The 11,564-nt window shown below is 48.6% G+C and overlaps 1 protein-coding gene across 1 annotated transcript in view; it reads left to right on the top strand.

The window, feature by feature from the left end:
* OBSL1 (obscurin like cytoskeletal adaptor 1) overlaps positions 1 to 11,564 on the top strand; it is a 76,531-nt gene that overhangs the window by 29,882 nt on the left and 35,085 nt on the right. The window contains exon 9 of the mRNA XM_075069782.1: positions 7,453 to 7,725. Within this exon, the coding sequence (XP_074925883.1) occupies positions 7,453 to 7,725 (273 nt within the window). The remainder of the gene's footprint in view (positions 1 to 7,452; positions 7,726 to 11,564) is intronic.

The raw sequence follows: 11,564 nt of genomic DNA, 5'->3' as shown, positions 1-11,564 counted from the left end.
ACAAGTGCTTTGCAAGAATAATAGGGGTTGCAGATTTTTTCTGGATGTGTAACAGATGGATTTTCCTTCATCAAGTAGTTGAAGTACCTATGAGAGGGGATGCCATTTTAGATTGGTTTGGTGGAGCAGTGAGGACGCTCGTAGAGAAATGGTGGTAAGGGGAACAACTTGGTTGAGTGATCATGAGCTGATCAGTCAAACTAGATGGAAGGGATAACAAAGGTAGATCTGGGATTAGTTTTTGACTTCTCCCTCTTTCAAGGCTAATTTTAAAGATGTTAAAGGGAAAATTAGGTAGGAAGTGGAATTGGACGAGGAACTTGTGGATTTAAATGCGGAGGAGGCCTGGATTACTTTTAAGTACAGCTGCAGAGAAACTGTCGGTAAGCGCTGCATCCCAAGAAAGGGGAAAGAAAACCATGGTCGAAGGAGTTTGAAGGCCAAGACTGGATTGAGGCAGCAATCTCAGAGAGGGGATTAGGAAAAAGCAGAATCTTACAGGAGTGGAAGAAAGGCGGATTAGCAAGGAAGCTACCTTAGTAGAGTTCAGACATGTAGGGAATAAGTGAGGAAGGCTAAGAAGCCATGTCCTCCAGTCTATATCTGGGAAGTTGAAGTCTCCCATGATCACACATTTCCCCTTAGTGTTTACGTCGTTAAAGACATTAAAAAGGTCTCAATCCATATCCAAATCAGATCCCGGCAGTCTGTAGCACACCCCAAGCACTATCTCAGGGGAAGCTCTAGTAGCTTTTTTACCCAGTGTGATTTTTGCCCAGACAGACTCTGTCTTATCCATTCCATCAATAACAGACCTAACAGTGGCAATTCTTCAACAAAAAAACTTCAGAAACAGACTCCAATGAGAAACTGCAGAACTGGAATTAATTTGCAAACTGGGCACCATCACATTAGGCCTGAATAAAGACCAAGAGTGGTTGTGTCATTACAAAACCTAAATCTAATTCCCCCCATACTGATTTCCCCTACTGTTACTGACACCTTCTTGTCAACTGTTTGAAATGGGCCACTTTCATTACCACTACAAAAGTTATTTTTCCTCCCTTGGTATCCTCCTGCTAACTGAATTCTCTCGTTAGACTGACCTCACACTTGGTAAGTCAACTCCCATCTTCTGTTCTAAAAAACAAAGCACAGGCTGATGCACTGGTGGGTGTCCCAGCCAAATTCCACAGGGAGCAGGATGAGCAGCTCCTTGCACTCCTGTTGGCAATGTGTAGGGGAAAAGCTGCGTGGTTAAGGGGCAGGGAGGCTTGACCCTGAGTGACACACGCTGGGGGTCTCATGCTGCCCAGACTAAAACATCCTTGGAATGACTAAATATTCTAGATGACAATTTCCTAACTCAAAATGAGCTGTATCCCCCGGGGGGTGGGTGGGGGGGGGTGGGGATTCCATGTTAGACCTTGTTGTGACAGAGACACTGATCACAGAATTAAAAATTGGTGACATTTTAGGTAGAAGTGACCATGACTTGATTGCACTTGTTATGTGCAAACAAAGTAAAGTCCAAACCAGTCACATGTCTACTTGGTGCTTTAAAAGGGCCCCTTACAGAAAGCTGAAAACCAATTGGAGCCAAATCAACTGAGAGATTTAAACAGAAAAACGTAAATAATCACTGGGAATTGTTTAGAAGGTGACCTCTCGAGGTCCCTTCCAGCCCTATGTTTCTATGACTGTCTGATTTTACTAGAGCCCAAAAAGCCACAATCCAGAAAGTCGGCTACAGTGGTTAAAAAACCAACCTGGCTTAGAGGGGAAGTGAAAATGGCTCTAAAAATTATATATATAAGCAAGGATTGCATCTGAAGAAGTGAAGTGTTTTACCCATGAAAGCTTATGCCCAAATAAATCTGTTAATCTTTAAGGTGCCACCGGACTCCTCGTTGTTTTTATGTATAAGCTGGGGTTTTCAGAACATTGATAAGGGAAGCAACAAGACAAATGGAAAAATCTATGGCCAGCAGAATTAAGGACAATAAGAAGGAGATTCTTTAAAGTATATTAGGAACAAAAGGAACCCTAACAATGCTATTGCTCCATTATTAGATAGAAGTGATAGAGTAGTCAGTAATAATGCAGATGAGGCATACATGTTCAATAAATATTGCTGTTCTGTATTTGGGAAAATAACTGATGATGTAGTCATATCATATGATGATGACACTCTTTCTATTCCACTAGTATCTCAGGAGGATGTGAAACAGCAGCTACTAAAGCTAGACATTTTAAAATCAGCAGGTCCAGATAATTTTCATTCAAGAGTTTTAAAAGAGCTGGCTGAGGAGCTTGCTGGCCCACTAATGTTGATTTTCAATAACTGTTGGAACACTGGGAAGTTCCATTGTGCCATTATTTTAAAAGGATCAGTGGGATGACCCAGGTAATTATAGGTCTGTCAGCCTGACTTCAATCCTGGACAGCATAATAGAATGGCTGGTATGGAGCACCAATTCTAAGGCCAGAAGGGACCCCTGTCAGCATGAGTCTGACCTCCTGTATAGCATAGGTCATAAGACTGCCCTGAAGTAATTCCGCTTGGAACTAGAGCAGAGCTTTTAGAAAACATTCAATCCTGATTTAAAAATTTCCAGTGATGGAGAATCCACCAGAGCTCTTGGTAAGTTGTTCCAATAATTAATTACCTGAAGTGTGGTTGATAAAGGTAATAGTGTTGATGTAATATACTTAGACTTCTGTATGGCACTTGATTTGGTACTGCACAAGATTTTGAATAAGAAACTAGAACAATATAAATTCAGCATAGCCCATATTCAGTAGATTAAAGACTGGCTCACCGTTAAGTCTCAAACAGTAATTGTAAATGAGGAATCATCACTGAGCATGTGTGTTTCTAGTGGGGTCCCGCGGGGCCTGGTTCTTGGCCCTACACAATTTAACTTTTATCAGTGACCTGGAAGAAAACAAAATTATAAAATTTGCAGATGACACAAAAAATTGGGGGCAGGTACATCATAGAGTCATAGAACTGGAATGGACCTCGAGAGGTCATCTGGTCCAGTCCCTGCATTCATGGCAAAACTAAGTATTATCTAAACCATCCCTGAGAGGTGTTTGTCCAACCTGCTCTTAAAAATCTCCAATGACAGAGATTCCACAACCTCCCTAGGCAATTTATTCCAGTGCTTAACCACCCTGACAGTTAGGAAGTTTTTTTTCCTAATGTCCACCACGTAAACTCCTTGCTACACATTAAGCCCCATTAGCTCTTGTCCTATCCTCAGAGATTAAAGAAAAGACAATTTTTCTTCCTCCTCCCTTGTAACAAATCTTTTTACATACCTTGAAAACGTTATGCAGGTCCCCCTTCTGTCTCTCTTTTCTAGACCTAAACAAACCCATTTTTTTTCCCATCTCCTTATGCTCATGTTTTCTAAACCTTTCATCCTTTGTTGCTCTTCTCTGGACTTTCTCACAATTTGCCCACATACTTCCTGACAATGTGGCGCCCAGAACTGGACACAATACTCCAGCTGAGGCCCTAACCAGAGTGGAGCAGAGCGGAAGAAATGACTTCTCTGGTCTGCTTAGCAACCACTCCTGGTAGTGGCATCCCAGAAGATGTTTTGCTTTTTTGCAACCAGCGTACAGCACTGTTGACTCATATTTAGCTTGTGGCCCACGATGACCCCAGAACGCTTTCTCTGCAGTGCTCCTTCCCTAGGCGTCCAGTGCCCATTTTATATGTGCTACGATTGTCCTTCCTAAATTACAGTACTCTTGCATGTCCTGAAGAATTTCATCCTACTTACTTCAGACGATTTTCATGTTTGTCCAGATCATTTTGGAATTTTAATCCTGTCCCTCCAAAGCCACTTGCCAACCCTCCCAGCTTTGGTATAGTCCGCAACTTTTATAATGTACCCGTGTAGCAGAGTCAGGATGAGCTCTACTGACATCTGGTGTGAAAGTGAATCAGAGAGTGTATCTTGCCATAGGCACACCTACCACTCATGCCCAGACTGCCTGAGCCTGAGGGACACTGCCTTTATGACAGAAAATGACTCCCAACCGTCAGTTGAGTGGTACTCTTGCTTGACAAAGGGACATGGGTTCGCAAAAGCCCTGTGAACTGAGAGAGGCTGGGGACAGGTATGCTGTTGCCTGGTGGTGCAGTCTCCTTGTGGAGTCCAGAAGCCATCCTAGTTCCACCTCCTCCTCTCCAATGTGGAACTGTCAGAGTTGATTATTCCCTTAAGTAATCTAGATATTCATGGTATGAGCTGAAACTCTACTTTGGGCTAATGGTGCCACTAGCATTGGGGTCCACCTACTATGTGCTGAGATTCACTAAGAGCTGAAATCACTTAATAGAGCTGAAATTACTGAGCGCTGAGAGCACTGAGTATGTGCTAACTAGTGGGGAGCCTGAAGCTATACTGCGGAACAGAGCAGGCGGCGAGTGGAGCAAGTTTGTGGGGACGGCCTGGTGGAGCAAAGCGGCTGAGAGCGGAGTAGCTGTGGGACAGATGGAGCGGCCCCACAGAGTGAGCAGAGCCGAGCGTTTTGCAGGGACAATCTGAGCAGGCTCACGGGAGCAGTTTGGTGGAGCAGCGCAAGCTGGGGAGCGGAGCAGTTTTTGTGAGGACCGGCTGGAGGAGCAGATGGAGCGGGCTGTAAAGCAGAGCAGTTTGTGAGAAAGGCGGAAGCAGAACCCACGGAGAAGGCAAGGAGTTTGGTCGCCGGACGACGTACAGGTGCCCTTTTCTACCCAGGCTGGGGGGAGGGACCGCAGATAGACTCTTGAACTTTGGGGCTGCACTGACCGAGGACAGAGACTTTTGGATTGTGGACTTTTGGGACCTGTGGGTGATTGGGGGTTGCTGGACCAAGAGCCAGGGAAAAGGACAAAGCCCAATTTCTGGGTGGGTCTTTTGCTCAAGGTTTGGTCTAGAAACCTGCTAGTTGAGGTTTTTCCCCATTTAGTGCTTGTTGTTTATCTTATGTAATTAACTTTCTGCTACAAAGAGTCGGAGACCGTGCTTGCGAGAGGGGAAGACATTGCCTTCCTTTGAGGCGACCCCTAGGTGGTGTGTAAGATTTCCCAGGTCACTGGTGGGGGCTCGACCAGTTATGGCTGTGTTACTGAAAACGAACCCTGGATACTGAAACCCGGCCCTTCTTGCTGCCAAACCGCAGAGGGGCAGGAGGGTTAATCTGTATGCCATTATCTAAAATTGATGGAAGGATATTGAACAGAACTGGACCCAGAACTGATCGTGCAGGATACCACTCGTTACTTATCCTTCCAGCCTGGCTTGTGAACCACTGATAATGAACTCTCTGGGAAAGTTTGTCAACCCACTTTTGACCCACCTCTATAGTAGCCGCCATCTCAGGTGATGCATCATTTGTTTGACATCATGCGAACAGTATCAAAAGCTTTTACTAAGTCAAGATATACCATATCTACACTTGCCGCCTACTCCTAGGCTGTTACACTGTCAGAGAAAGCTATCAGGTTGGTTTGACAAATTTGTTCTGGACAAATCCATGCTGACAGTTACTTTCCACTATATCTTCTAGATGGTTGCAAATTGATTGATTGCTTAATGATTTGCTCCATTATCTTCCGGGTATAGAAGTTAAGCTGACGGTCGTAATTCCCCAGGTTGTCCTTATTTCCCTTTTTATAGATGGGCACTGTATTTGCCCTTTTCCAGTCTTACGGAATCTCTCCCATCTTCCATGACTTTTCAAAGATAATTGCTAATGGCTCAGATATCTCTTCAGTCAGCTCCTTGAGTATTCTAGGATGCATTTCATCTAATTTGTCCAAGTACTTTTTAACTTGTTCTTTCCCTATTTTAGCCTCTTCTGATCCTACCTCATTTTCACTGGCATTCACTACGTTAGACGTCCAATCACCACCAACCTTCGTGGTGAAAACTGAAACAAAGAAGTCATTAAGCACCTCTGCCATTTCCACCTTTCCTATTATTATCTTTCCTCCCACATTGAGTAACGGGCCTACCCCGTCCTTGGTCTTCCTCTTGCTTCTATTGTATTTGTAGAATGTTTTCTTGTTACTCTTTATGTCCCTAGCTAGTTTGATCTCGTTTGTGCCTTGGCCTTTCTAATTTTGTCCCTATGCACTTGTGTTATTTGTTTATATTCATCCTCGTAATTTGACCTAGTTTCCACTTTTTGTAGGACACTTTTTCGAGTTTCCGATCATTGAAGATCTCCTGGTTAAGCCAGGTTGGTCTCTTGCCAGACTTCCTATCTTTCCTACACAGTGGGGTAGTTAATGTCTCTGAAAAACTGCCAACTATCCTCTATTGTTTTTCTCCATAGACTTGCTTCCCATGGGATCTTACCTACCAACTCCCCGAGTTTGTTAAAGTCACCTTCTTGAAATCCATTGTCTTTATTGTGCTATTCTCCTTCCTACCATTCCTTAGAATCATGAACTCCATCATTTAATGATCACTTTCACCCAAGCTGCCTTCCACTTTGGAATAATGCAGAGGATATGTCACTGATAGCGAGCCATCTGGATCACTTGGTACACTGGTCCCAGGCAAACAACGTGTAAATGTGTTCAGCATATGTACAATGGCAGGACTCTACCCTGGGAAGCAGGGACTCTGAGAAGGACTGGGGGATCTTGATGGGTAATCACCTGAACATGAACTCCCAGTGTGACGCGGTGGCCAAAAGGGTTAATGCAATCCTGGGATGCATAAACGAGAATCTCAAGTCAGAGCAGAGATGTTATTTTATCTCTGTATTTGGCACTGGTGGAGCTGGTGCTGGAACCCTGCCCCCCCATTCTGGTGTTCACAGTTCAAGGAGGAAGTTGATAAATGGGAGAGAGTTCAGAGAAAAACCACGAGAATGAATAAAGAATTGGAAAACCATCCTTGTAGTCACAGACTCAAGGAACTCAGTTTACTTAGCTTAGCAAGGAGAAGGTTATGGGATGACATGATCAGTCTGTAAGTACCTACGTGGGGAACAGAAGTTTGATACTGGACACTTCAGTCTAACAGACAAAGGCACAGCATTATCCAGTGGCTGGAAGTTGAAGCTAGACAAACTGAGATGAGAAATAAGGTGCAAGTGTTTAGCCGTGAGGGTAATTAACCACTGGAACCATTTACCGCAAGTTGTGGCGGATTTTCCATCACTGGCAGGCTTTAAATCAAGGTTGGAAGCTTTTCTGACAGATCTGCCCTGGTTCAACCAGGAATTAATTCAGGGGAGACCAATGGCCTATGTGACATGGGGGCAGAGCAGATGATCACAGTGGCCCCTTCTGCCTTATAACCTATCACTTGCATAAAGGATCCAACTTCATTTCCAGCCCCAAACTCTGGGGTCCGGTGGTGCTGCAAGAACTCGACAGAACTTGTAGATCAGTTACATATGTCTCTGCTGAGCCCGTCCTGTCTCCCTGCCCAGAGCCGCCCATGAGGATCATCAGCTCTAACGAGGATGCTGCACACACCTACCTGGCCTCGGAGCGCGTGGTGCTGGCGTGCGAGCTGTCCCGTGCCGACGCCCTGGTGCAGTGGTACAAGGACGGGGTGGAGGTGGAGGAGGACGAGCACCTGCTCCTGGAGCGCGAGGGGCCCCATCGCAGGCTCGTCATCCCCTCGGCCCGTCCACAGGACACAGGGGAGTTTGTGTGTGACGTGGGCAGCGACTCCGTCTTCTACAACATCACGGTGACAGGTGGGTGTCGGGTCCTCCCAGCCCTGGCTGCTCCCACTGAGTGGTCCCCCTTTTTCATCATGGCTCCCACCCCGCCAGTAGTGCCAGCAGCCCCCGTCGTGGCCCAGGTCCCCCTCGGCTCGGTGTGGTACAAACACAGGACACAGGCAGTGCCTCCCACAGGGGCTCACAGGCCGAGTACGAGCCAGGAGATGGACAGATGGACGGGTGGGGGAGCACACGGAAGCATGGGCAGCATGATGGCCGGTGGTCGTTGCTCACCAGCAGCCCAGCCGTCGTCACATTGTTCGCAGGCCTCCCGGCAAAGGAGATTTTGGGAGGGTGGATAACGAGGTCACCTTGTGGCTGTTTCTGGGAGCGCTGCCCAGGCAGGAGGGGCAGCCGGGGAAGAAGCACAAAGGGGCTTGTTTGCAAATGTAACTGGTGGGGCAGTGGAGGCACCACGTGCTGAGTGGAGGGAAGCGTCGACAGTCAGTGAGAGGGAGGTGGGAAGAGGCCAAGAAGTGACTTGGAAGTGAGACAAGCAGCTTCTGTTTGGTGTGATGGAGGAGAAGCTGGCAGAGAGAATCAAAGCACAGGGATATGGCCACAGTGACAGGCCAGGAAAATGACCGTGGCAGCAGCAGGTGAGTGGGGCAGGACGCGTTCGTCAGGGCTGGAGAGCAGGCTGTTGCAGTGACAGAGAGATGAGAGGATGAGGCCTGGACACGAGCGTTAGCTGGGTGGGTGGGTAGACAGACCATATTCTAGAGACACTATCCAGGCAGAATCAGCCAGTTTTGGACATGGGTTTCTCTCCAGAGCCTCATGTACCAGCTAAGGTGAAGCTGATGCCAAGCTAGGGACCTGTTTGTCTCTCACAGAGATTGAGAAGTAAGGGAGCAGGAGGGCCTGGGGAATGAAGAACCCATTGTAGCTATGTTGGATTCGAGCTGAAGGCTGGACATCCCTGGGAGAGGTCAGATCCAGTGCCCAGATCTTAGTTTGGAGGGAAGGACTTGGCTGGGGAGCGGGAGGTGGGGCTGTGAGCTGTCAGCACAGGAGGTGGGGGGTGGAATCTGTGTTTGCAGATGAGTTTACCCAGAGACATGGTGGGGGACCAAGGCCAGAGCCCTGTGGAACTCCCCCAAGAAGCTGGAGGGGTGTGACACTTTTGGGGTTACCCAAGGTGACTTGCTACTGCTCAGAGCACGAGAGAGCCCACTGGGGGAAACTTGCCCCAAACGACCGCTGCTGGCTACACAAGCGGCCCCCTCCAGGCTCCGTGAACCCCGCTCTTCCCTCTGCAGGCCAGCAATTCGCACCCCCAGCCCTCCATCCCCTGAGTGAGGCCTTGGACAGCGCAGAGAGACCCTGTCAATAAATCTTTGGAGATTGTTACCCCCCTGAGCTTGGCACAGGTCCTTCCAGCCTGTCTGTGCTCCCCACTGCGCACACCCTGCCAAGTACCCAGGCCTCCACTCCTGGCCCCCAGAATGCACAGATTCACTGCCTCCGTGCAAGCAGGGCCCCCATTCACTAGTTCCCCTCTGTTCAGCTCTGTCCTCAGCACCCAGCACTTAGCCGGGGCTGCAGTAAAACAAAACAGAGCTTTTGACAAATCTGCAGAGACATTCAGACAGAAGCCAGGAGATGGGCTGGAAACACACGGCTACAGACCAAAGAAAAACACAACCTACCATAGGCACCGACTCCGGAGCACCCATGGGGAAAAAATGGTGGGTGCTGAGCACCCACTGGCAGCTCTCCTATCAGCACCTCCCCCCAGCACCTCCTGCCCGCCAGTGGGCCCACCGATCAGCGGCTCCCCTTCCCACCCTGCACCTCCCGCCCACTGGAATCAGCTGGAGGAGTGAGGACAAGATGTGCTCGAGGGAGGTGGAACAGGGCAGGAAGAGGTGGGGTGGGGCTTGGGGCAGAGCCAGGGGATCCAGCACCCCCGTAGCCCGTACTACATGTTAGTGAGTTGGACTTGTAAAAGGTTCAGAGAAGGGCAACAAAAATGATTAGAAGTGTGTCACGGAGTCCACGGGCGATGCTCTGGAACTGCTCCCTACGAAGCCAGTCAGGACTCTAGTGAAGTCTCCTCTTCCTCGGAGCAGACTGTCTCCAGGGCAAGAAGCTCACACAGCTTCACCTCCCGGGTCTCTCCTTGGAGCATTCAGCATATGCCCCTCCGTGCGCTTCCCACAACAAGTCCGCGCAACTGGGGTCCTGGGGAAGTGACAGGGTCCTGCACTTGCTTCACAGTCAGACGTGACTCTCAGCCAGTCAGTAAAACAGAGGTCTACTAGATGACAGGAACGTGGTCTAAAACAGAGCTTGTAGGTACAGAGAACAGGACCCCTCAGCCAGGATCATCCTGAGGGGGCAGCGAGCCAGACACCCACATCTGCACTCACTCCTTGTCCCCCACTAGCTCCAAACTGACTCCCCCTCCAGCCCCTCCTCCTCTGGGCTTTGTTCCTTTCCCGGGCCAGGAGGTCACCTGATTCCTTTGTTCTCCCACATCTTTTGTGATCACCTTGCAGGGGGCCATTAGTTGTCAGGAGACAGAGTGCCGGCCATGTATGCACACTGGCCCTTTTCTCTGCAACAAGTTCACCCCCCTAGAGACATAAGAAATGCATAGGGGAAACTGAGGCACCCACACCATATTCGGAGGAAACATTAAGAACAGTCCCACTTCATCACAGGGTGTGGAACAGCTGCTGTAGGAGGAGAGATTAGTAAGACTGGGATTTTTCAGCTTGGAAAAGAGATGACTAAGGGGGGGATATGATTGAGGTCTATAAAATCATGACTGATGTGGAGAAAGTAAATAAGGACGTGTTATTTATGCCTTCTCATAACACAAGAACTAGAGGTCACCAAATGAAGTTAATAGGCAGCAGATTTAAAATAAACAAAAGGAAGTATTTCTTCACATAACGCACAGCCAACCTGTGGAACTCCTTGCCAGAGGATGTTGTGACAGCCAAGATTATAACAGAGTTCAAAAAAGAACTAGATATGTTCACGGAGGATAGGTGCATCCATCCTATTAGCCAGGACAGGCAGAGATGGTGTTCCTAGCCTTGGTTTGCCAGAAGCTGGGAATGGGCGACAGGGGGTGGATCACTTGATGATGCCCTGTTCTGTTCATTCCCTCTGGGACACCTGGCATTCGCCACTGTCAGAAGACAGGGTACGGGGCTACATGGACTATTGGTCTGACCCAGTGTGGCCATTTTTATGTTCTTAAGCTCCTTTCCTGTCTGAGAAGGTGTTTCTCACCCACTGGCTCATCTGGACAGTGCTGGGCCAGTCCAGAGAGCTGGGATGCACATTTTTCATGAGACATTCCTGCTGGCAGAGCATACAGTCTCATGCTTCTTTCTCCTGATGACCCCCATGTTCCAGGTCTTTTTCTTGGGCTCTTTAGTGCTGTGTGAAGGCCCAAGACCATACCTTGTCTGGCCTGTAAACTCTTGGCTGGGCTTGGGGGAAAGGTGTCAATTGTTCTCACTCCGAGCTCTGAGAACCTCCCTGCCCGGGGACTGTCTGGCCTCCAGCAGCTTTGGAACACAATAGTCTGCGGTACATAACTCTGGGAATACTTTCCAGCCAGCCAGCCCGCAGTAGCCATCGCTGCCAGCAAGGTCTTAGCCCGTCTGGGCATGTCCCTGGGCACCTGGGCGATGCTCTGGAACTGCTCCCCACTAAGCCAGTCAGGACTTTGGGGAGCCTCCTCTCCCTTGGAGCAGACTTGTTCAGGGCAAGAAGCTCACACGTCTTCACCTCCTGGGTCTCTCCTTGGAGCATTCAGCATCCTCTGCCCCTCCGTGTGCTTCCCACAG

Source organism: Chelonoidis abingdonii, chromosome 10, assembly GCF_003597395.2.
Source record: "Chelonoidis abingdonii isolate Lonesome George chromosome 10, CheloAbing_2.0, whole genome shotgun sequence".
Classification (NCBI taxonomy): domain Eukaryota; kingdom Metazoa; phylum Chordata; order Testudines; family Testudinidae; genus Chelonoidis; species Chelonoidis abingdonii.
This window is presented reverse-complemented; position numbering and strand designations above follow the sequence as displayed.